A 27,396-nucleotide genomic window follows, 5' to 3' on the forward strand; every position below is an offset into this window, starting at 1 on the left:
CACAGTGTCTGACTTGGGAGCCATCATAAAGGGTGTATAGGAATGGCAGGAATTATTAAGGAGGAGTACATGGCAAGGACAGGAGTGTCACCGAACAGTCAGAATGGGCTCAGATGGGTTGGTCACGTTGTGCTAACAGGCTGGAGGGAGCAACAAAAGGATACTACCAGGATACGAGTGGAGCCGATGAGATTATTGATGTGGACTTTCAGAAAGCATTTGATAAGGTGCCACGTGAGAGGGTGGGCATCAAAATAACAGAAGTGGCAGCTCATGGTATGCAGAACTGCAGAACTGGCTCAGACACAGGAAACAGAGGGTGAACCTTATGACGTTAAGAGTGATGACCAGCAGGGGGCAGTGCTGGGGCCACTGCTGACTTTAATATACAGAAATGATTGGGATCTTCTTATGTAATAACGCTAGCGTGGCTCTCCGTGTGTCTGCCAAGGACTTTAAATCACCTGTAGCTCACAAACCGTTTGAACTATTAACCTGAAATTTGGTACCCATCAGGGATGTGCGGTCAGGGGAGGCCCTCACCTGTCATCATGAAAAGTGAAAAATGAATAATATAACATAAATGTGTCCACTGGTCTGTGCTATAAAGTACATTTGTTTTCTGTATGAGTCCAATAACTTTGATCATTTTTATAGTTAAAATCGCTGAGTTGGCTCATTTTCTGTTCAAATGCAGGAGAGAAACACGAGGTCCGGCAGCGACCAGCCTCACCTCACCTCGGACTGCACTGCCCCTCACACGCTGGCAGGGTTGATCCCTGCGATTGGCGCGTGCCTGTTACTGTCTCTAATAATAATACTAATAATTCTTTGCATTTATATAGCGCTTTTCTCACTACCCAAAGCGCTCAGCAATTGCAGGTTTAGGGCCTTGCTCAAGGGCCCAACAGAGCAGAGTCCCTTTTGGCATTTACGGGATTCAAACCGGCAACCTTCCGATTGCCAGTGCAGATCTCTAACCTCAGAGCCACCACTCCGCTCTGTATGTCGCCAATATAAGTTTGCAGACACGTCTATTATACACGCTGACGTTACACAGTCTGGCTAATATCTTTAATGAACCTGTGCGACATATTTAGTCTTGCTGATGGGACATAAAACCGCAGTGAAAAGGCACAAGGGTGAGGCAGACAGTACCGTGGCCGTCCTGAAGGCATGTGAGCCCAACAGGTGCTCGTTGCTGCTGTTCTTCTATGCTGAGGCGCCATTAAGTTAGCGACATCAGAAAGTCAAGGGCACTGCAGCGGGCCGTTTACTGACTGTCAAAATAAAACTAAAGGAAAATAAGGAGGACATTTACAAGAAAGTGACGGAGATCTTCATGGAGAATGATAAGCACATTTACAAATAAAGGTAAAGACCATAAACAGTTTTCAATTTTACAAATAAAATGGAATCAGGCTAAGAAAAAAACAATCCAATATTTAAAAACAAAATTTTTCACCTTAGATAAAATATTCTTTTGTTGAACAGCCTGGATTAAAATTGTGCCTTGTGAGCCATCTTGGCAGGTCACCTTTTGGGTGGGATGAAGTGGCTGCCACCTTTCAGAGATCTGTCTGTCTGTCTGTCTGTTTGTCACTCTTTACTTCTAACTTCAATATTATAAAAATAAGAGACACGGTGACCAACAGAAGATGCTATGACAGAATCAAGAAGTCAAGAAGTCATGCAATGTCCTAGAAGTGAAATCCAAACAAACTTTTATTATAAGACTGTAGTGAAGTGGGATATTAAAGACTCAGACAGCACTGAGGACCCCTGTGATATCCTCTGGTAGACTCAGTGCACTAGAAAGGCAAAAGGCTGTGGAGACGTCTGCCAGTCCACTAGAGGGCAGCAGCGAGTTCATTACCACAGGTCAGGACCAGTGCTGGATGGTGGGAAAGACAGGAATCGATCTATCAGTTATATAGCGCCTTCACATCTATCTATCTATCTATCTATCTATCTATCTATCTATCAGTTATATAGCGCCTTCACATCTATCTATCTATCTATCTATTATATAGCGCCTTTCACATCTATCTATCTATCTATTATATAGCGCCTTTCACATCTATCTATCTAACTATCTAAAAAATTTTGACCTTAAATAAAATATTCTTTTGTTGAACAGCCTGGATTAAAATTGATTAAAGCATCAGAATTAAAAGCTTTTAAAAACAACTAAATATTTCAATTAAGGTCAAAATTGAAATCCGTTTTGTTGCACACTTTCATTTGTATTGAATGAGTTTGAATTGTGGAATTGCAACGGCAAATTGAGAACACGCGGAGAGAGAGGAGCAAATGCGCTCTCTCCGCTATGAATTCCTATTATCGTAGGAATATAAGGAACGAGCTGGTGAAGTTTGCAGATGATACCAAGATAGGTGGATTAGCAGATAATTTGGAATCTGTTATATCAGGGGTCCACAATCCCCAGTCTGCGGCCCGCCATCTCACCCAGTGAAGGGTGACAGCAGAAAGGCTGCCCCTTCACTGAGGACACTTTTCAGAACGCTAGGCGGGCGGGGCTTTGCAGCGGCGCAGAGAGAGGCCGAGGTGACAGAGTATTACAACAAAGTATTTTTATGGTCCATATGACACGAGTCAATAGAAATCTCGTTACTACGAAGTACATTCAGCAGCAGATACTTTCATTACAACAAAGTGACCCTGAAATGCTTGAATGAATCATCCACAGAGCAGTTAGTCCTGTGGTCGCAGCTCAGTTGTGTTCAACGATCCCCAAACAGAAATATTGTAAAAAAAAAATTCTCTCTCATAATTCTTTGGAAACTTGTGAAGGGGAAATTCCACACAAACATTAGGAAGTTTTTCCTTCACACAGAGAACCACAGACACATAGAATAAGCGACCAAGTAACGTGGTAGACGGTGGGACTTTAAGGACCTTCAGAACTCGACTTGATGTTATTTGACAAGCCTGCAAGAGCCAGTGGTCACTTTAAGGTTAGCGAGCCACCAAAAAGAGCCATCCATGTAAAGAGCATTCTGGCATTTGGCATTGGTGTCAGCAGTGGGATGAACAGAAGATCATTTAACTTAGCAAAGCCACCAAACTCAATAATGGACCGCTTTGTCTCTTCAAAGGTTGAGACTCAGGATCTTCAGTGTCATTTACAGCACTTCGGTGGTGCAGGAGAGGACTGAGGGACGGCTACCCCTCTGGCACCAACACTGTCTCTCCATCTGCTAAGATGCACTGCCCTGGGGTCATGGGTACCGCCAGAGCTTTGGGCTCAAGGAGCTGGGAGAAAGTGTGGCAAACCGAGTTGCCACCGAGTTCAGACAAGCCATGTGAAGAAGGGCAAAGGATGAGGAAGCTGATATCCATAACCGGGACGGTGGTTCCAGTATCAGGTCATTGAAGGAACACAGCTGAGAGAGCAGAACATCTGCAGCTCTGGTCCAGGAGGTTCACTCGACAGACCACCAGGACGGGACGTGGAGTGATTAGCACTGGCTATATGCTACCACCCCTCACACTTTTATAAAATAACTTTTAATATTAAAGATATAATACGCACTTTGTGAGTACCACAATGGATGGATGGACATCCTGAAGGATATGGAGGAGGATTCCTTGCCAGGTCAGGATGCCATAATAAAGGAAAATGGATGGATGGGCTTTGCAGCCGGGAGGGAACAACAATCCTTACCCAGCAGGGAGTCCAATATAATGGAAGGACTGGAGGAGACACCAATATATTTGGACTCTTGGTACCCCAATACACTAGATGGCAGCAACCCTAGGTTAGGATTCCAACATGGACAACCGCAAGGCATGCTGGGACCTGTAGTCCCATGGAGTAGCCATGTTGGGCCAAAAAGGGGATGGGGCTGCTGGGATTGATAATCCCTTCTGTTCAAGGATTTTGGATTGACCCCAAAGTGCTCCTGGGTCATAGATAGAGGACGGCACTCGACCACATCCAAGCGAGTCGTAAGTCAGTGGTAGCCTGGAGGAAGAGGCGGAGACGGAGGAGGAGGAGGAGGAGGAATCTTTATTGTTGTGGTGTTCCGGATGGAAGATTCTAGAAAGGCCTGGATAGATAACTGGACAGAATAAAATGCTCACATTTGAACCCGTGACTGTACGTTTGGGGCTCAGTGACGCCCCCTATGTTTCACAACATTACACAAGCAGATATTTCACACCACAGATTTTTATATATTATGTGATTTTACGTGATCCAAATCACTTTCAGTATTGTTTTGTAATATCTTTAGTTTACGTGTTCCCATTTAATGGTTCACAAATAACGAAAGCTATGAATGTCAAGTTTGGAGATGCAGAGGGGTTGCTGTCCCCATTCTGTCCTCAGTAAAGTTTGTCTGCCTCCTCACTCAGTGAAGTGCGCCACACAAACACAAAGCGTACGGGACGGAGATTCCTTACCATATCTCTGTGGCCGCAGAACATGATTTTGAAGGTCCGCCTCAAGTCCGCTTCCAGCTCGGCTTCTGCAACTCCCTGAAAGTAGAAAGCCAACACAGAGCTCATCCTGGGCCTTGGGATTCAAGATGGCTTCTGGCTTCCTGCAATGAGAAAGTCTGAGCGCGTAACCCCTGTCCTGGCATCCTTACCCTGGCTGCCAGTACTAAACATCTAAGGCTTTAAATGGCCAGAGGCCCTGCTTACTTACCTGAACTTATGATTGACTATAAACCAGAGTGGGATTTGAGATCTCAAAATGGGGGCCTACAGGGAGTAACAAAATAACAGAAGGAGGTCGATCTTTCAGAACTGGGCCTGCTGGTGTGAATGATGGACTCGGATTTGTTAGCTAAAGACTCCATTGCTGATATTTTGACACTCTGGCTTGTCTGTTATTTATTTATTTTAGATTTGAAAGAAGAGAACGGGCAGACAGACAATCTGGAGAAGCCAAGAAAGTTTGAGGTACCACCCTAGTAACCCCATTTAATTATAATAACAGCCGATGACGAGTCAAACACAGATAGAGTTAGTCAACGGAAAATTAAGCTCCTCCCTCTGAGTTATTCATCTTAGCGTCTGACGTCACGGGTCAGGAGCGGCCCACCTTTATGTGCTGGGGACCGCAGGGGAGGGCAGGCAGGGTCAGATGACCCTCTTGGGTGATTTTTCATGGTTGTGGAGGAGGACCAGGCAGATAAGTTCAGGTCTCTATGACCGCCACGCTCCACGAGGAGGCCATAATATAATGGATAGACTCTGATGGGCAGGGTCCTTGTCTTTCTAGTGAGCTTCAGCTGGAGGACAGTCGCCCTGACATTACCCTGTAGGATGCCTTGGTAAACTTGGGAATTCATCATTCGCCGCTCAATGGTAAGAAATTGTCGTGGTCCCAAGTCTCCAAAGCAGCCCCAGATCTTGATACTTCCTCCAGCATTGGGATGAATGTCGGTATGCGCTGCCCCTCTTTACAACATGTGTACTGCTGCGTACCCCTCCTGAACACATCAGGATCGGCTTCATCAGTCCACAAAACATCTTCATAATGGGTGTGGTGGAGTGTCAGGGTGGACTTCAGGAGTGGGACGGCGTTCTTTTCGCGAGTCATGGGACACCAGGCCTGCTCAGTGCTTTGTGTAAGGTGGATTTATCAATGGAGATCTTCACTGCTCAGAGAGTCCTTCAAACCTGCAGGTCTTACTCTGTAGCTCTTCTTGACCTCATCAAGTATTTCTGTGCCTTGTGAGCCATCTTGGCAGGTCACCTTTTGGGTGGGATGAAGTGACTGCCACCTTTCAGAGATCTGCCTGTCTGTCTGTCTGTCTGTCTGTCACTCTTTACTTCTAACTTCAATATTATAAAAATAAGAGACACGGTGACCAACAGAGGATGCTATAACAGAATCAAGAAGTCAAGAAGTCATGCAATGTCCTCAAAGTAAAATCCAAACAAACTTTTATTATAAGACTGTAGTGAAGTGGGATATTAAAGACTCAGAAAGCACTGAGGACCCCTGTGATATCCTCTGGGAGACTCAGTGCACTAGAAAGGCAAAAGGCTGTGGAGACGTCTGCCACTCCACTAGAGGGCAGCAGCGAGTTCATTACCACAGGTCAGGACCAGTGCTGGATGGTGGGAAAGACAGGAATCGATCTATCAGTTATATAGCGCCTTCACATCTATCTATCTATTTATCCATCATATTATATAGTACCTTTCACATCTAACTATCTATTATATAGTGTCTTTCATTTCTATCTATCTATCTATCAGTTATATAGCACCTTCACATCTATCTATCTATTTATGTATCAATTATATAGCGCCTTTCACATCTATCTATCTATTTATCTATCAATTATATAGCGCCTTTCACATCCATCTATCTATCAGTTATATAGCGCCTTTCACATCTATTTATCTATCTATCTACAAACCGGATTCCAAAAAAGTTGGGACACTATACAAATCGTGAATAAAAACTGAATGCAATGATGTGGAGGTGCCAACTTCTAATATTTTATTCAGAATAGAACATAAATCACGGAACAAAAGTTTAAACTGAGAAAATGTATCATTTTAAGGGAAAAATATGTTGATTCAGAATTTCATGGTGTCAACAAATCCCAAAAAAGTTGGGACAAGGCCATCGTCACCACTGTGTGGCATCTCCCCTTCTTCTTACAACACTCAGACATCTGGGGACCGAGGAGACCAGTTTCTCAAGTTTAGAAATAGGAATGCTTTCCCATTCTTGTCTAATACAGGCCTCTAACTGTTCAAACGTCTTGGGCCTTCTTTGTTGCACCTTCCTCTTTATGATGCGCCAAATGTTCTCTATAGGTGAAAGATCTGGACTGCAGACTGGCCATTTCAGTACCCGGATCCTTCTCCTACGCAGCCATGATGTTGTGATTGATGCAGAATGTGGTCTGGCATTATCTTGTTGAAAAATGCAGGTGTGACAATGTGGGTTCTGGCTCCACACTCCCTTTGATGTTTGGAAGCACTTGAACCCAACACCGTCGATAATGAAACCGAGTGAGCTAGTCAATGGAGGCAAATAAACACTTGAGCAAGGGGTGGAGCAAAAAGTGAATAGTGCTTTTATTTAAAATCCAACAAAACAGGTGTTCAAATAAATAGTGCAGTTCTTTCTTCAATAAATAATCCACTAAAAGAACATGGAGGTAAAAACCAATAGAAAAACACAATCTTTAAAAACCGGAGGTTAAAATCTTCTTTAGGACGCAGTCTTAATTATCATTCGGGGTCATTTTTGCTAAATCGCCTGTATTTTGACCTCTCCAAATTCGAATCATTGCTGTTATTGAACTATCTGGAGTATAAACACATGTTTGGTCTCTTTGTAAAGGTCACATTCTCTAGTTTCACCCTTAGTAGTCAGAATCACTGTAGGTGTGACTGATCAAAAGTTATGCACATTAGAACTCACAAAAAAAACAAATTTTTTTGTTCTCGCCTAAGTTTTTTTTATGAAAATAAAGGAAAATAAAGCTGCAGTAGGTAGGTGGGGACAGAAACACACTATGTACCAACAGAATAACTTGTTGACTACTCACATTTCAAATTTGAAAAGAATACCTGTAAAAATGACATTTTTACACCAGTTTTTATGTGGGCATGCCCAGGTGCTTTTTAGAGGGACCATTATCCACATTTTGGACCGTATGTTAAAAGTGTAATAACTTTGAATGCTTCAACCTACAGATATCAATGAGGGCTCTACTGAAAGCTTACACCTAAAGGAATCTATATCTACACACAGTGTCACTCTATTAGTTATAAAAATAATAAAAACAATAAAAATACACATTTCTATGTAAAATTAGTCAATACAAGTTATGGGCCAAAAATATATTTATATTTTTTATAAAATGCACACAAACTATATACATTTCTTTTACAAACTGTTACAACACAGCTCCGCGTTTTTCCATGTGCCACTTGATGGCAGCAATCACTAGCAAGCAGAAAGCACAAGGGCGTGGCACGTCGCTCTCTGCCATTAGACCTCAGTAGGACCGATTGGATACTTTCGCAACGCGTACATGCATCTATTATTTAATCGAGCGTTTATTTACGTTTAAACTTCTACTTTTATTCATATTTAAAATGCGAAAAAACTTGGCGAAATCACAATAAACAACCACGCACCAACTCTGCAGACTGGCACAAATGCCACCTTCGCAGCTCCGATCGTTTTGTTTACAAGTTAGTATGGCAAGTTACCTATCAAAATGCTCGGCTGCTCATTGGCTGTAAGTTTTGAGTGTCACTCACAGTGTCCAATCAAACTGGTAGATTCTACCAGAGTTCAGAGTTGTACGTCATCCTCAAAGCTTTCTGTGACACTGGTTGGCTATACGAGGTGCCAGTCAACCCCAGACCCGTCGTAATTGGCCAACTTAGGTGTCTTTCGAAAGCTAACACTTCCGTGTTTCATGCGGTAGCATGGTTATCACCGACAGAAACAAATTACGTCTAATATGAGCAATATAAGTGAAAAAAAATTACGTAGGTGGTCTCAAGTTATGAAACGTTTTCTGGAGTTTTTGTCCCTTTGAGGATATATCGTGTGTTTTGGACCTAATCGTTTTACTGGATTATATTCGCTGGAGCCTTACGGACACAATGGGATCAATACTGCTCGGAAATATTGATGTTTGACTTGCAGGGGGTCTTCAAAGGTAGGGAAAGTCAACTCTTAAAAGTATGTACTTCTCTGTAAAAAAGGCTTTAGTGTCAGTGCTGTGGTTGTTGTGTGTCAAAATGGTTTACATCATCGGTAAGACGAGACTTTGAAGTTTCATTTCATGGGTAGTATGTCGAGATGCATGGCAGATGGGCATGCACACATTACTGTAACATTTTTAAAACGCTGTTATATCCCAGGACCGGTACGTGTGCGCGTTAAGAGGTTAAAAACAACAAACAAGCTCGGTGCTTCTTTTCTGTTAGCGTCTCACCTGCTTATCCCGTTTGGGCTTAGCAGCAGGCAAGACGCTCTCTGCAGCTGCCCTCCTCTACACACTCGAGACTGAAAACCTCCCGATCTCTGGCTCCGGTATGGCTCTCATCCCAGTCCCCGAGACTTGATTACCCCAATGACCAGGACGCACACATTGGGGACTCCACCACCAAGCCTCCCGACTTCCGCTGCCTTTCCGCTGCCTTTCTGCGGCTCATCGCATTCACCAGGTCACGGTGAAACAAGGTCGCTCAGCGGGAACAACATCCACTCAAACACCCGCCTTACACCCAGCTTCCTCACAGCTGCCCTCGAGCGCTCGATCGCACGCTCACCACACGCACGCACCGCCTGCTTCCTCGCTCCCTGTAACCTCTGTCCTCTTTTCCTCTCTCTTTTGATCTCGCTCTTTTTCTCATTCCTCCATTTTTCCCCCTTTCTTTTTTCCATTTTTCCCTTTTTCCCCCCACAACTGACTCGCGCTGCTTTTAAAATGACGAGGGCCACAGCAGCTGCAGCATTAGCCACGGGACAATCACGAATGTGGGCAGTTCCTCACCTGTGCACTCGGTGAGAAACGCCCACACCCTACGGATCGCCCCACGGCTTGCTATGGGCCCACGTCCCCTCGCAAGCCGCGAGCGCGGCGATCATTTATTTAAAACGAATGGCTTTTGCTCAATGAGCTGTGGACCCGCTATACCACAGCAGGGTCTTCCCTGAAAGAGATGACGTCTGGATGGGAGCACATGTTGTTCTAGAACCTGAATATATTCTTCTGCATTGATGGTGCCTTTCCAGACATGCAAGCTGCCCATGCCACACGCAGTCATGCAACCCCATACCATCAGAGATGCAGGCTTCTGAACTGAGCGTTGATAACAACTTGGGTTGTCCTTGTCCTCTTTGGTCCGGATGACATGGCGTCCCAGGTTTCCAAAAAGAACTTCGAATCGTGACTCGTCTGACCACAGAACAGTCTTCCATTTTGCCACACTCCATTTTAAATGATCCCTGGCCCAGTGACAACGCCTGAGCTTGTGGATCTTGCTTAGAAATGGCTGCTTCTTTGCACTGTAGAGTTTCAGCTGGCAACGGCGGATGGCACGGTGGATTGTGTTCACAGACAATGGTTTCTGGAAGTATTCCTGAGCCCATTCTGTGATTTCCTTTACAGTAGCATTCCTGTTTGTGGGTCGTTTAAGGGCCCGGAGATCACGGGCATCCAGTATGGTTTTACGGCCTTGACCCTTACGCACAGAGATTGTTCCAGAATATCTGAATCTTCGGATGATGTTATGCACAGTTGATGATGAGAGATGCAAAGTCTTTTCGCTGGGTAACACCTTTCTGATATTGCTCCACTATCTTTCTGTGCAACATTGTGGGAATTGGTGATCCTCTACCCATCTTGGCTTCTGAGAGACACTGCCACTCTGAGAAGCTCTTTTTATACCCAATCATGTTGCCAATTGAGCTAATTAGTGTTTATTGGTCTTCCAGCTCTTCGTTATGCTCAGATTTACTTTTTCCAGCCTCTTATTGCTACTTGTCCCAACTTTTTTGGGATTTGTTGACACCGTGAAATTTTGAATCAACATATTTTTCCTTTAAAATGATACATTTACTCGGATTAAACGTTTGATCTGTCATCTACAGTGGTGTGAAAAACTATTTGCCCCCTCCCTGATTTCTTATTCTTTTGCATGTTTGTCACACCAAATGTTTCTGATCATCAAACACATTTAACCATTAGTCAAATATAACACAAGTAAACACAAAATGCAGTTTTAAATGATGGTTTTATTATTTAGGGAGAAAAAAAAATCCAAACCTACATGGCCCTGTGTGAAAAAGTAATTGCCCCCTGAACCTAATAACTAGATGGGCCACCCTTAGCAGCAATAACTGCAATCAAGCGTTTGCGATAACTTGCAGCGCTCTGGAGGAATTTTGGCCCACTCATCTTTGCAGAATTGTTGTAATTCAGCTTTATTTGAGGGTTTTCTAGCATGAAGCACCTTTTTAAGGTCATGCAGGTCAAAGCATCTCAATTGGATTCAGGTCAGGACTTTGACTAGGCCACTCCAAAGTCTTCATTTTGTATTTCTTCAGCCATTCAGAGGTGGATTTGCTGCTGTGTTTTGGGTCATTGTCCTGTTGCAGCACCCAAGATCGCTTCAGCTTGAGTTGACGAACAGATGGACGGACATTCTCCTTCAGGATTTTTTGGTAGACAGTAGAATTCATGGTTCCATCTATCACAGCAAGCCTTCCAGGTCCTGAAGCAGCAAAACAACCCCAGACCATCACACTACCACCACCATATTTTACTGTTGGTATGATGTTCTTTTTCTGAAATGCTGTGTTCCTTTTACGCCAGATGTAACGGGACATTTGCCTTCCAAAAAGTTCAACTTTTGTCTCATCAGTCCACAAGGTATTTTCCCAAAAGTCTTGGCAATCATTGAGATGTTTCTTAGCAAAATTGAGACGAGCCCTAATGTTCTTTTTGCTTAACAGTGGTTTGTGTCTTGGAAATCTGCCATGCAGGCCGTTTTTGCCCAGTCTCTTTCTTATGGTGGAGTCGTGAACACTGACCTTAATTGAGGCAAGTGAGGCCTGCAGTTCTTTAGACGTTGTCCTGGGGTCTTTTGTGACCTCTCGGATGAGTCGTCTCTGCGCTCTTGGGGTAATTTTGGTCGGCCGGCCACTCCTGGGAAGGTTCACCACTGTTCCATGTTTTTGCCATTTGTGGATAATGGCTCTCACTGTGGTTCACTGGAGTCCCAAAGCTTTAGAAATGGCTTTATAACCTTTACCAGACTGATAGATCTCAATTACTTCTGTTCTCATTTGTTCCTGAATTTCTTTGGATCTTGGCATGATGTCTAGCTTTTGAGGTGCTTTTGGTCTACTTCTCTGTGTCAGGCAGCTCCTATTGAAGTGATTTCTTGATTGAAACAGGTGTGGCAGTAATCAGGAAATTGAACTCAGGTGTGATACACCACAGGTAGGTGATTTTTGAACAAGGGGGCAATTACTTTTTCACACAGGGCCATGTAGGTTTGGATTTTTTTTCTCCCTAAATAATAAAAACCATCATTTAAAAACTGCATTTTGTGTTTACTTGTGTTATATTTGACTAATGGTTAAATGTGTTTGATGATCAGAAACATTTGATGTGACAAACATGCAAAAGAATAAGAAATCAGGGGGCAAATAGTTTTTCATACCACTGTACGTTCTATTACATATAAAATATTGACATTTGCCATCTCCACATCATTGCATTCAGTTTTTATTCACAATTTGCTTAGTGTCCCAACTTTTTTGGAATCCGGTTTGTATCTATCTATCTATCTATCTATCTATCTATCTATCTATCTATCTATCAGTTATATAGCGCCTTTCACATCTATTTATTTATCTATCAATTATATAGCGCCTTTCACATCTATCTATCTATCTATCTATCTATCAATTATATAGCGCCTTTCTATCTATCTATCTATCTATCTATCCATCCATCCATTTTCTAACTCGCTGAATCCGAATACAGGGTCACGGGGGTCTGCTGGAGCGAATCCCAGCCAACACAGGGCCCAAGGCAGGAACCAATCCCGGGCAAGGTGCCAACCCACTGCAGATCTATCTATCTATCTATCTATCTATCTATCTATCTATCTATTATATAGTGCCTTTCACATCTATCTATCTATCAATTATATAGTGCCTTTCACATCAGCACTTCCAGTTGTTATTTCCATATTTATTTTAAGTGGAGGTGTTCTCCTCCTCCCCCGACTCCTTAAAGGTGCTATATGATAAGGTGCCATTGGCTTTGCTCTCCAGCATGGTGGACCCCAGCACCGTGTCACTGTCACCGTCACTGCCACTGTCATGAGAAGTGGAGGCCAATGAAGTGAGGTCTGCCAAGATGTCAGTCAGGACAGAAGCTTTTTCTGCTTACAGGTTCTGCTCCATGAAATCAGCCAATTTGCTCTAACAAGCTGTGAAGACGCAGCCGTCGCTCACTCTGTCATTAGAGGGAACATGAAAGTGAAGATCACAGGAAGCGAGAGACATTGAAGCCTAACCCCCCCAGCCATCCCGATGGCTCCTCGTTTTTCTGTTGGTTGTTTTCACTTCTTTTCAGTTTTTGTCCTCATTTGTTCAACACAAAACTACAACCACGGCGCATTAAAATTAAAATTCAAAACGTTCTTTTAAACAACACTAACCTCATGCCCACCTCAAACATTTCTTAAACCCCCCACCAGTAAGTCAGCATCCCCCATTTCCCAATCTAAACTGGTGAGGTGGTCCTTTTGTAAATGCACTCTATGGGCCCACCACCCTGGTATGCAGTGACCCTCTGCACTGACACCTCAAAGATCTGAGGGTGCACAATGGCAGCAGTGCCTCTTAGTGGCCACCGAGTTACATCAGCAATTGCAGCTCCAGGGGTCTGTCTTGTGTTTCTGAGGGTGACCTTCCTGGATTTGTCAACTGTCCAAGATCAAGTTGTGATCCGTGACATTTTATGGTAAACCCTGAGATTGAGATGGAGTTCATGCACTCTGCCAGGTGGCACTGAGGGGTTTTATCATCGAACACAAAAATGACATGCCATGCTGTGGTGAGTTGCACTGTGACATTTTACTGTAGCACACGGTGGTGACCTGAAGCCATGCCAGCTGATGCTACGGGATTTTATTATCTTACACATTATTGAGCTCAAGAAATGCCCTATGCCAGGCAACACTGTGACATTTTATTATAGAACACAACAGTAAGCTGTTGCCATACCCTACTGCCGGTGGCACTATATGATTTTATTGTATACCATAATAACTGTGGACTATTACAGGTGGCACTGTGACTTTTTTTAAAAAAAACATAACAGTGAGCTGTAGCCATGCCCTGGGCCAAGTGGCACCGTGACATTTCATTGTAGAATGCAATAGTGACATTTAGCTATTCCCTAGGCCAGTTGGTACTGTGACACATTATTGTAGAACACAATAGTAAGCTGTTGCCATGCCCTACTGCAGTTGGCGCTATGATTTTATTATGCACCATAGTAATGAACTGTGGCTTTTTACAGGTGACATTGTGCCATTTATCGCAGAACGCAATCCTAAGTTCAAGCCATGTTGGTGCAGTGAGATCAAGCTGTGCCCTATGCCAGGTGGAGATGGTATATGCTTATTATAGAACATAGGCCATGTCCTTTGGCCGGTGGCATTGTGACATTATATACTGAAATGAACATTTCCAGTCTCTCTTTATTCAATGCAGGGTGGCAGGGAGCCACAGCCAGTACCACGGAGTGTAAGGTAGAGGGTCCATCACAGTGCCCATTCAAACCACAACGACCCCACGGAGACAATAATGAGCTGCTACAGCAAGAGAGAGAGAAGAGCACTGGTGCTGCCAATGGTGGCCGCCACTTACCGGCTCCTGGAAGTACAACTGATAGTCAAAGATGGGGAGAGCACGGAGACGCTCCATTGGATCAGAATTGGGGTCCACCGGGAACAAAGGGGTGTTTAGTGAAGCCACCGCCCTGCAGGAAAACAGAAAGCACAAATCAGAGAACAGGGACGACCGTCGAAAGCAGCCTGGGGGTAAACACACTTGAGCCTCAGACAATTGGGCGGGGCTAGACATTTATGTCTCATATAACTGGGCGGGGCTAGACACTCGCATCTCAGATGACTGGGCGGGGCTAGACACTCAAGTCTCAGATGTCTGGGCGGGGCTAGACACTCGAGTCTCAGATAACTGGGCATGGCTAGACACTTGAGTCCCAGATAACTGGGCAGGGCTAGACACTCACATCTCAGATGACTGGGTGGGGCTAGATACTCAAATTTCAGCTGATTGGACAGGACCAGACATTTGAGCCTCAGATGACTGGGTGAGGCTACATGCTTGAGTCCCAATGGATTATTGGGGTTGGCTGGACACTTGAGTCCCATTTGATTAGCAGGGCTGCACAGCTGAGTCTCAGACAACTGGGCAGGGCTAGATGTTTGAGTCTCAGATGACTGGGCGGGGTTAGATGTTTGAGTCTCAGATGACTGGGCGGGGCTAGATGCTTGAGTTCCAATGGATTGGGGGGCTAGATGCTTGAATCTCAGGTGATTGACAAGGCTAGACACCCGAGTCTCAGCTGTTCAAGCACAGTTAGATAGAAGAGAAGCTGCTGGCTCAGCCAATTGGGTCTCCCTGGATGCTTAGGACCGCTTAGCTAAACAAATAAGTGAGAAATGTTAGAAATGGTCTCCTTGTGTTTGTCACAGTTCTGATGTTCTGGAGTGGCAGCAGTCTGGGTGGGGCTTGATGCTTGAATCTCACCTGATTGGGCGTTGTGAGGGCATTGCAGATGGGGCCACAGCCAACCCTCCTGGATCAAAGCCCAATCTGATGATTCACAGTGGCGTCATCACAGGCGGGTCGTGGCCAATGCTGGGTGACCTCCCCAACTCCGGCTCTGATGATCATATGGGACACCTACACACACACTTTTAAACCAAGGGGCACCACCCCACTCCCCTCTTCCTTATAAGCATTATCATCATCTATCAGGGACCCGAAACATACAGGAGAACCATCTGCGTGTCCTTGAGTGACCCTGCCAAAGCCCAGGACTGCACCCCAATAGAACATTCTGGAGAGGCACCTGCCACCCACTCTAACAGAGCTGCTAGGAAGAATGAGGGAACAATGCCCAACTCCAGGTGTGCCAAGCATGTAGAGACTCAGCGTTGCAATGGCTGAATTCAGAGTCGGAAGGCTTATAGGGTTTGCCATTTGGATTTTGAACAAATCTGCAAAAACCTTCTAAAAACGTTTTCACTTTGTCATTATGGATTATCGAGGGTAAATTATTGGCCAAAACTGGCAAATTTAATCATTTAAAATTAAATCTACAACACAATAAAGAGTGTGGAACATAAAGGGGTGGGATGGGGGGGTTCAGTTCTTGATTGCCATTGTATACCCATAATGGAAAAGTTCAGCTTGATCTTCATGAGCCACCCTGATATGAGGACAGCAGGTCTGCGCGTTTCACTTGTGGTTATCTTCTGTATGTCTCTGTGTTATTTTAACTGTCCTACTGTGAAAGGCGCTATATAAAAAATGAATTACAGGACAAGTGCTGTGAACGAGCCAAACAAGTGCCAATGTCACCAACTCCACAGGTGCTGCTATTACACGGGCCACACACACACACACAACAAGGAGGTACCTGACTCTTTCGGGATAGAACTGTGCCATGTTCCAGACGAAGGCGCCACCCCAGTCATGTCCAATGAGGGTCACCTGAGGTAAACCCTAAGGAAACAAAGAAACAAAAAAGCTTAGCGTGTGGCGGCCATCGTCCGATGACCGTTCTGTCCCCGTGATTGTCACATTGTGCTTTTAGACACTGGCGTCAGGATGCTCCAAAGTCCCCTTTAGTGTTCGAGTGCCCTCCCCGGTCCTTGTGCGTCTTTATTTTTTATATTTTTCTTTATTTATTTTTTGTCACTGTCCTGCTCCACTGACAGACTGAGGAGACCCCACACTATGCGACTCTTCAATTCCATCCGGGGGAGTAAATGTTAACATTATTTAAAGTTATTGTCTGCTTTTACATGCATTTTTATTACTCTTTAATTTAATATTGTTTTTTGTATCAGTATACTGCTGCTGGATTACTGTATGTGAATTTCCACTTGGGATTAATAAAGTATCTATCTATCTATCTATCTATCTATCTATCTATCTATCTATCATATAGCACCTTTCACTCTATCTATCTATCTATCTATCTATCATATAGTGCCTTTCATATCTATCTATCTATCTATCTATCTATCATATAGTGCCTTTCATATCTATCTATCTATCTATTGTAATCCTCTGTGCCTCTATAAAGAGCCTTGCACTGTTGTAAGTTTCTCATGGCACCATATAAAATAAAGAGTGACTGATGCCAGATTAACCTGTGAGAGGGGGTGTTGTATTTGACTGTGCCCCGTGATAGACTGGCATCCTGCCAGGCTGGGATTTGGCCTCCATTGACCCCATAATGCAATGAGTGAGTACAGAATACAGTATGGAGTATTAAATGGCATTGTCTTGGAGCTGCAGGCTTGTGCCAATGTGTGACAATGCTGCCAACTGGCACTTCAGGCCTTTGGGTGCGTGGCCTATATTTGTACTGACCGATACCTAATATCAGATATCTGTGGCCCATGCTGTGCCACGATGCCATGTGGCAGGCTTTTGGTTGAAAGCTTTGAGATTTTGGTGGAATTTAACAGAGGGACTTGCAAAGTGACTAACTGGCATGTCTGTACCTACCACCTGCCCTCTACTAGATGGACCCATGCTGGGCAGTGCCATGGATCAGAAAATGTAAAAAATAAAGTTCAAACTAATTTTGATGCCAGTCATGTCCTTATGTCTGCATCGGCCTGAGATGCTTGAATGCCCATTATTACATTTTGGGAAGAGATTCTCTGAGTAACAATTGACTGCCAGGAAAGGAAATGGCACCAATCTGGCACAGGACAAGACAAGGCCTTGACACAACCCACATTTTGTAACATGTGGTCTCCTCAGATGATCCTTAGAGTCACCTGAACAAGGACATCTGGAGACGTCCGTCAAGAAGTAAAACACTTAGAGGATGGCCAGCAGGTGCCAACTCCCTGCAGGGCACATAAAGTAGAGAGCTTCATCTTCTGTCCTCTCCAAGGGCACAGCAGAAACTGTCATAACAGTGTGAGGAACAAACTCAGAAGCATTTTCAGAAAGCTGGCATAAGACGGGATCAACACACAATTCTGAGACTCTGTGCCAACACACAGCAGTAGCCAAAATTTAAATTTTACAAACAAAGCAGGTCACAAAGGAGCTGGCAAATGTAAAGGGCACAGCCTGGATGTGGCAAAAAAAACCAACCTCTGCTCTGAGGTGGGCACTGGAATGTGAAGTTGATAAAATGGGCACTGTGATGGGATGATGTGGGTCGGCTCCACACTATCAGGTGCCACCAGGACCATCTTGAACCCGCCACTGCCAATAATGCGTCAAGTGCTCAGTGCTTTAATTAAAACACGTCCAAACAAACGGTGCTCAAATATTGAACTGCTTAGTTAAAAAAATAATCCATAAGAGTGAAAGTGGAGGTTAGAATTCAAATAAATAAAACCGATAAAGACGATCTTAACAACCATCTGGGAATAAACGGGCCTTTACTAAAAACCGGTGCCACTTTCTTAAGATTGACGTCTCCTCTGCCTACAGACACAGCCGACCGTCCATGGCTAATAACAAAGCTCCCACTCTGGACCCAGTCGGGGGTCCCCAAAGGCCATGGCGCTCACATTGGGGCTCCCACTCAGAGTCTTGTCGACCCCCCCGCTGCCTTCCCGGACGTACACAGCGAGACATCCCTTTCAACGCACGTCACTCAGACTAACGAAGCAGCTCAGCCGGAGCGATCGCCACTTCAGTCCCTGGGCATCAGCCACCCGCTGTCCTCAAGGGGCTTCGCCTTCCCAGCTGCCTGCCTTCTCCCGCTCCAGAGATAGATAGATAGATAGATAGATAGATAGATAGATAGATAGATAGATAGATAGATAGATAGATAGATAGATATGAAAGGCACTATATAATAGATAGATAGATAGATAGATAGATAGATAGATAGATAGATAGATAGATAGATAGATAGATAGATAGATAGATAGATAGATAGATAGATAGATAGATAGATATGAAAGGCACTATATAATAGATAGATAGATAGATAGATAGATAGATAGATAGATAGATAGATAGATAGATAGATAGATAGATAGATAGATAGATATGAAAGGCACTATATAATAGATAGATAGATAGATAGATAGATAGATAGATAGATAGATAGATAGATAGATAGATGAAATGCACTAGATATATAGATAGATAGATAGATAGATAGATAGATAGATAGATAGATAGATAGATAGATAGATATGAAAGGCACTATATAATAGATAGATAGATAGATAGATAGATAGATAGATAGATAGATAGATAGATATAGATAGATAGATAGATAGATGATAGATAGATAGATAGATAGATAGATAGATAGATAGATAGATAGATAGATAGATAGATAGATAGATAGATAGATAGATAGATAGAGTGAAATGCACTATATAATAGATAGATAGATAGATAGATAGATAGATAGATAGATAGATAGATAGATAGATAGATAATGAAATGCACTATATAGATAGATAGATAGATAGATAGATAGATAGTGAAATGCAATAGATAGATAGATAGATAGATAGATAGATAGATATGAAAGGCACTATATAATAGATAGATAGATAGATAGATAGATAGATAGATAGATAGATAGATAGATAGATAGATTGAAGGCACTATATAATAGATAGATAGATAGATAGATAGATAGATATGAAAGGCACTATATAATAGATAAGAGATAGATAGATAGATAGATATATAGATAGATAGATAGATAGATAGATAGATAGATAGATAGATAGATAGATATGAAAGGCACTATATAGATAGATAGATAGGATAGATAGATAGATAGATAGATAGATAGATAGATATATAATAGATAGATAGATAGATAGATAGATAGATAGAGTGAAATGCACTATATAATAGATAGATAGATAGATAGATAGATAGATAGATAGATAGATAGATAGATAGATAGATAGATAGATAGAGTGAAATGCACTATATAATAGATAGATAGATAGATAGATAGATAGATAGATAGATAGAATAGATAGATAGATATGAAAGGCACTATATAATAGATAGATAGATAGATAGATAGATAGAGTGAAAGGCACTATATAATAGATAGATAGATAGATAGATAGATAGATAGATATGAAAGGCACTATATAATAGATAGATAGATAGATAGATAGATAGATAGATAGATAGATAGATAGATAGATAGATAGAGTGAAATAGCACTAGATAGATAGATAGATAGATAGATAGATAGATAGATAGATATGAAAGGCACTATCAACTAAAATTGATTAAAATTGATTAGAACAATAATTCCACAGAAGTTAACAGATACAAAAGGCACAATGCGACAGATACATCAATGGACAGACAGAAAGGCTCTACTGTATATATGAACAACAGACAGACAGAGTGATCGTCCCCGAGCTGCTGTAGCTGACCACAGGGGGCCGTCACGGCAGGCCAGCAGACCACCAGGTGATTAATGAAGCTTATCAGGCGTCTCGTTTCTTGACCTCCCCTCTAATGAGGCCGTCCTAAACGTCCCCGAGGATTTCGACTTTTACTCAGGCCATCGATTGCCTGACTCGCCATACGTCAGTGTGATTATTCTCCAGCGGTCCCTCTCTATTCATGAACCTGTCAGGGGGCTGCGTGGATATCGGCTGTTCAGATAAATGGCTGCCACAGGAGAGAAGATGAGCCCCAAAGTGATGGCCATACGCAGGCCTGCTCTACAACAGATTTCCAGTCCTGCCCAGTCCACTTCTTTCTATTCCCTGCTATGCTCCCCAGTTAACCCTCTAATAATTCAACTGCCCTTCGTTGTCTCGTGCCAATGCGTGACGCACCTCCACACGTCAGCCGCTCTCTCTCCTCCGTCTCACACTGACACCCACTATTTAATGTCCACCATTCAAACACTCGGAGACTTGACCCCAGATTCCGTCTTCACGTCCGATGAACAAATACGCCTCAAAGCCAACTCTCCCTCCACTACTGTCAAGGTTGAACCTTTGCTGTGCTGAGATGCCCAGTTCTCTTCGCCCACTGCCCACCTCACTCTGTGCCAGTGGAGATATCAATGAGTCTTGAGGACTTGGACAGCATTTTAAAGACCCCAGAGCACTGTAACTTAGAGAGTGGAAGGCAGCCATGCGCAAGACCCACTGCAGCTCCTCAAGCGTAAAGCCCTCAGCCAAGCGTCTTTAACTCTTTTATTTGTCGCGTTTTTCTCCTTTAAATTTGTCCAAAATGTTTCCAAGCCGGGACTCCAGACCTGTGAGCATTGCACTCGAGCTCCAGCCTCACTAGGCCTCATGTTTTAGATGGGCGCCAAATTAACAACATTCTGGATTTTTAGATTGCATGCCAATTGGGCAGCCTTGGGGTCCCAATCACAGCTGTGTTTGGTGGGCTACCAGAGGGGCTTCAAGTGGAGAAGGACAATCAAAGTGGACTTGTCCTGCTCAATTAGAAGACTCCCGGACCACCGCTGTGAAGTCGGTGGGTGTCTGATGTCCAGTATTACTTGACATTGATGAGTCAAACTCTCGCTCAGAGGGTCTCTTCCAGACTCTTCTTTTTAAATCTGCCAGGATGTAGTCAATGACACTTTCTCTATCGCAGGACAGGATAATGTTCTCCCCTTCTTGCTGCTCCTCTCTTTCTCTTGGGTTGAATTTTGCTTTTGTTAAGTTTGATTTGATTGTTTGGATTGTTATTTAGGCTTTGAATTAAAATCAATAAAATAATAAAACAAGAAGACGAGCCCCTGTCAATGTGGGTGGTGTGGTGGCGTAGCAGTCAGCCCGGCGACTCTCCATCTCTGTGGGCCTTCCTCAGGACATTCCTGAGGTGGCCCTCTTGTGATTCGGTCTCCCGGGTATGCTGGGTGCCCAGTGATGGACCGGTGCCCGGCGTTTGCTCCCCTGGCAGGCTGCATGTGATCTTCAATGTCCTCTTACCGTCAGCACAGTTGTGGAGGCCTCACCCCGCGTGTAATTCATTAGGATGTTCTCCATTTTTGTTTTTGAACCCCCTATTGTGTTTCCTTCCGCCAGTGATCAATAAACACTTTTTTTTGGCATTGTATTAATAAATTGCTTTTTATCTTCCATCCAGTTGATTACTTCATTCCATGTTAATGGGTCCTGCCAACTACGCCACTGAGCCCCATGCATTTACTTTACAAGTTCATCCCGTTTGTCAAATCAGCCTGCTAATCAGCCTAATGGATCTGAAGGTCAGAGTCGCTTTGTGTTTCTGCAGTCCCGTCAGGAATTTCTGAAAATGACAATAAATCACGAGGGCAGAGAAGGGCAGGACTCGCTAGGAAGGCACTTCACTTTCCTCTTCTCTGACTCTGACTCTGCCTGGTTGAAGATCCACCAGTGGACAAACAGATGGCTTCTGCACAAGTTGGCCTGGCACAGAGAAGATGAGTCAGCTTAGGGAGACACTTGGCAGGTTCAGGAGGACAGCCTGGCACGTCAAGTCATCTCGGCCTGTTGGCGCGTAAGCCACCTCTGATATCTCAGTCTGTTGGCTGCCATTCACCACACTGAGATCTAAATCTTGGGGTGCCAATAGTGTGGGCACACAAGTCACAGTGCCAGGGTGAAAGGGAAGGCAGCCTTTGGTGGAGTGGGACACCTACAGCGCTATTACTGCTGCAGAACCCTACAACTTGGTGTTGGTTACGTGAAGACCCGGGAACAACAGCAATGGCGTGAGTGACATAACCCAGGTGGTCCCTGAAACCTGGATACCCACCACACAACCAGCTTTGACACCTCAGTCTCACCTTCCTCAACAGCATGTGCCCCTCCTTCACCATTGAACCGTATTACCTCTGAGGCCCTCTGACACCTGCAGGCTGGCACACCTGTGGTCTGCACTCCTCAGAGTGAACATCGGCTTCCTGCAGCCCACCATTACAGAGGGACCACTCTACCGGCGGTGAGGCAAAGGATGCCATGGTGCTCACATCCAAGTTGGATGAGTTAACAGCCCAGCAGCCTGAAGTGAGGCCAGTGCTACCGCGAGGTGAATGACAGCTGGCATTGTCTGTGGAGTGGCATGAAGGTGGAGAGGGCATCAGTATCATGAGCTTCTTCAAGACCTCAGGATGAAGGCTTCTAGTTCAATTCTGACATACGGAAGGGTGTGTGTGCCCTTTATGATGCCACTGATCAACTGCCTGCCACAGAAAGGGGCATAATGTTCATGGCACTACATAAAGCAAAGAGGGACTGAGGAAAAAAATGAATGATTGAAGAAACGTGGATTCAGTAGAAAAATAAAAAGGCAGATTATTGGAAAAGAAAAAATTGATCGAAAAACAGATCAATTGACACAGAAAGTCTAAGACATTCATTTAAAGATTTAGTGATTGACTCTAAAATAAAAAATGAAAGAGAATTTAGTTAAAAACACTAAAATAGATAGATAGATAGAATGAGTGAAAGGCGCTATATGATTGATAGATAGATAGATAGATAGATAGATAGATAGATAGATAGATAGATAGATAGATAGATAGAGTGAAAGGCGCTATATGATAGATAGAGTGAGTGAAAGGCGCTATATGATAGATAGATAGATAGATAGATAGATAGATAGATAGATAGATAGATAGATAGATAGATAGATAGATAGACTGCCAACTGGCCGACCAACCACAAATTACCCGGTAGATAACCATCCAAATAATCAGACTGTGATTCAGAATTAATAAAGAATACGCTGATATGCTGTGTATACCGATTAGATAAAGAGAAATAGAGAAAAAAATCAGGCCCTGGAAACTGACGATTAATTGCATAATACTGATTGATTGATTGATAAAATAAAGATTGAATAATGAGGATAGATTGATTGATTGGTTGATTATGGGATGAGCCAGCTAGATGTCAGCAGGTCTTTCTTCAGTCCTAATGACTATTTGGCCTGGTGACCTGCACTGATTATGAGGCTCTAATTTTGCACTCACTGGCGCCATCTATAGGATGAGCTCATTTCTGGCCTGGATTCACATTCTGTTCCCCCTCCCATTCTCCAGGTGGCTCCTGTCTTTGTCCCCCATCCCACAGACATACCACCTCAGGTTACTTGGTGTCTTGTGTGTGTGTGTGTGTGCGTATGGGTGGGTGTCAATGTGTGAATGAGTTTACCCTTTGAATGCTGAGTGACCAATCCAGTGTCAGTTCCTGTCTTATACCCAATGCCCCCAGTTTAGTTTCCTGTTCCCTGAAACCCTTTAATTACAATCCAAAGGCCTGGGATGAAGCCCCTATGCCTGTGGAAGCTGCACCTTTTCCGGTTGTCCATATGGCTCATTTCCAAGTTTTCTGGACTCCTTCCAAAGTTAAACTGATGACTCTAAACGGGCTCACTACATGTGTGGCTGTGTGGGTGAGAGTACCCCTTGCCAAATATGACTCCTGCCTTGCACTCGGCCCCTGTGAGATGGGCTTCAGCTTCCATCACCCTGAACAGGGCAGAAAATGAATGAGTGGATAAATGAAATGACCAACCGGTAAAGTTTGTTAAAAGTGGTGGTGCAGCCACTAGAGGGCAGTCTAATGAAGAGCCCAGTAAGCACCAGCCTCTCAAGGAGGACACTGGAATGGAGTGGTGAGCTGAATCTGAAAATGACAGGAGAACAGAATGAGAAAGTCTGGAGGGTAAAGAGGGTGGGCATCAGAGCACTGAAGAGGGGCAGCAGAGCAAGCAGCTTCCATTTTATTTGAAGTTTAAAGTTAAAGTGCACCTCATTTTCATAAATACATTTTACAGAAGTTAATCTTCTTACCAGTTTATCCAGGAAGGTCACAAAATCCTGAAAGAAATAAAAAGGAAGCAGCGTTAAGTGTCACTACCATCGGACAATCAACACCCAAAACAACGAAAAGCAGCCAAACGGTAAAGATGGGCAGGTGGCTGATCCACCTGACAGACAGCGGGACACTCGGAATTAAAAACCAGGAAAGACAAGCAGAGCGGCGACAATGGTTACATCTGTGTGTTATATAGTGCCTTTCACATCTATCTATCTATCTATCTATCTATTATATAGTGCCTATCTATCTATCTATCTATCATATAGTGCCTTTCACATCTATCTATCTATCTATCTATTATATAGTCCCTATCTATATATCTATCTATCTATCTATCTATCATATAGTGCCTTTCATCTATCTATCTATCTATTATATAGTGCCTATCTATCTATCTATCTATCTATCTATCATATAGTGCCTTTCATCTATCTATCTATCTATCATGTGGTGTATTTCACTGAGTTTATGTTATATAGTGCCTTACATCACGTACCTGCCAATCTCTCTGTTAAGCAGTACCCGTTTATCTGTCACATTCCGCCATTCGTCATTTATTTATTACGTCACGACTTTCCTGTGTTTTTCCACTATTTCTTACATGCTGATTTTCATTCTCTCTCTCGTATAGCGCCTTTCACTCTCCATCTACTGATCTACCTCTAGTACAGCACCAGCTTGTCTGTCACCACCATTTTCCTGCTGACGTCAGTATTTCCTGTCCTCTTCCGTCCTCTGCTCCATTTCTGTCACTCGGTTTCAAGTCCCTTTGTGCCCCTCCGTGTAAACACGTCTCCACCTTTATGTGTCGTCCTTATGGATTTATGGTTTTGTAAACTTTGTAAAATCTGCATTCACCTGCGAACTCGTCACAGAGCTCTGAGCCGGCACTCGGTGAAAGGCGCTATATAAATACACGTTGGATCTAACTGAATGCTGCGCCATTAGTCGTCTGTCTATGTGTCTACCGTATAGCGCCTTTGCTGTCCCTCTCTGTCTAATATTCTCTCTCTCAGGTGTCCGTCTCGCCACAGATGCCATCATGTCGGAGGGACAGAAGGACAGATGGACGAGTGGCCCTCGTGCTGCCGCTGCCTTCCCCACTCATTCCAGACGAACTTCACAGCCGCCGTCTTTTCCCTGAGCTCATCCGTTTCGCCGAGGCACAGCGCATTGACTTCTGTGTTTCCAGACCTACCTTGCAGATTTCTTCCTGGCCATATTCTTCAATATCTGAAAAGACAGCAAAGGAGAGTTGGTTGGAGTTAATAAGCACGGCGCCGGCGGGCCATTCCAGTAAGCGATAAGTGCGAAGCCAAAGCGCCGCCGCGTCCCGTCAGCAGGTTCGCCGCTTATCTCCCCGGCGCAGCGGCAGACGGGCGGCTCTCTGGGCTTTTCTCCGTTAATGAGATCCTCCACATCAGACCGCTCGGTTAGCGCAGGGAAAGCGAGAGCCGAGCTGGGGAGGCGGCCGCCAGGCGGCACAGTTTATCCGTTCCGCCGCTGACAATTATTCCCCGGTTTGATTTGGGCGCTCATCACCGTTCGCAGGAGTCAGCATGAAAACCCAGCAAGTCTGCCTTGGCACCTTCACACTGGGCAGTCGGCTGGGGCAGCGCTTAGCCCCTGATGTGCCCACTCTTCAGAGCCCAGCTGTGACAACTGCCCCCCTCCCCATGTGAAGGTGGCGTGCTCTTTGTATCTCTGCAGTGGATTGCTCTCCATTCATTTCAGATGTTCTGCCACGTGCCCATTGGGTAACTGGCACTACTAAACGGGTTGGGTGTGCGCGAGTGGACTGGCACACCACAATAGACTAACTCCTGCCCTGCACCCGCTGTTGCTGGTGAAGGCTCAAAGCCCCCTGACAGTTCTGGATTTTAAGCAGGTTTGAAAACTTTATGTTACTGACCTCAAGCAGTAGGCTGGCATCATGGTTGGCACTGCTGTTTAAAATTCCAGCTTGGTACTCATTTCCGCAAGATCTACTCTGCCAGTAGTCTGGCTTACCTTCCAGACTTTAAAAGATGTTTATGCCATTTTGACACTGGGCAACCGTGTGAATGAAACTGGCATCTCATGTATGGTTGGCTCTTGCCTTGTGTTCAGTGCCACTGGCAAAGGCTCCACCGCCACAACCGTAAACTACATAAAGTGGATTCAAGAGTCTTATTTTAGGGTGTAATCTTTGGACAGCTGCCTGGCACAGAGGCGCACACCAATGCCTAAGATCTCCACACTCCCAGGCTCAAATCCTGGCACATGTATGGAGTTGGCGTGTTCTCCCTGTGTCTGCCTGGTATTCACTTTTTTTGTCCTGCACCTCCAAGTCACACATGCCAGGTCACTGAGCAGCTCTGAGCTGACTTTGGGTGACAGTGGGCATGTGTGCCGGAATGCCCTGCGACTGGATGGCATGGGCTTCACAGGTAATGTCCCTGTCTTGATCTGAACCCGGGTCTCTGCCCTTAGGTATTAAATGATCGTTTGCCACCTACTTGTGCTCAGTGATGAAAGGCGCTTTATAAAGTGACCGCGGATTGCCTTCTGTTGTAGCCTTGAGGTGGTGGTGACTTTGAAAGGCACTATATCGAGTAAAGCTCGGTGGATCGTTTGCCTTTTACAGATGCCCATTGTGATTTGAAGAGCTTTGATTGGTTAATCGAGTCCCTGAATTGTTTTAGTGGAAAATGAGAAAGGCGCTATATAACCAAAAGATCGATGGATTACACAGTTTTATATTTTCATTTTTTTTATACAATCTACTTTGTGATGGTCGTCAGT

At 44.1% G+C, this 27,396-nt stretch overlaps 1 protein-coding gene across 2 annotated transcripts in view; it reads right to left on the minus strand.

Moving 5' to 3' along the window:
* ephx2 (epoxide hydrolase 2, cytoplasmic) overlaps positions 1 to 27,396 on the minus strand; it is a 134,783-nt gene that overhangs the window by 18,489 nt on the left and 88,898 nt on the right. Inside the window, exons 9-13 of one of the 2 annotated variants that reach the window (XM_039749522.1) lie at positions 25,811 to 25,845; positions 24,585 to 24,611; positions 16,221 to 16,306; positions 14,420 to 14,531; positions 4,429 to 4,503 (exon numbers count right to left, since the gene is read on the minus strand). In XM_039749522.1, the coding sequence (XP_039605456.1) occupies positions 4,429 to 4,503; positions 14,420 to 14,531; positions 16,221 to 16,306; positions 24,585 to 24,611; positions 25,811 to 25,845 (335 nt within the window). The remainder of the gene's footprint in view (positions 1 to 4,428; positions 4,504 to 14,419; positions 14,532 to 16,220; positions 16,307 to 24,584; positions 24,612 to 25,810; positions 25,846 to 27,396) is intronic. The other variant, XM_039749523.1, reaches the window with a different exon arrangement.

The sequence above is a fragment of the Polypterus senegalus genome, chromosome 3 (assembly GCF_016835505.1).
Source record: "Polypterus senegalus isolate Bchr_013 chromosome 3, ASM1683550v1, whole genome shotgun sequence".
In the NCBI taxonomy this organism is placed as follows: domain Eukaryota; kingdom Metazoa; phylum Chordata; class Cladistia; order Polypteriformes; family Polypteridae; genus Polypterus; species Polypterus senegalus.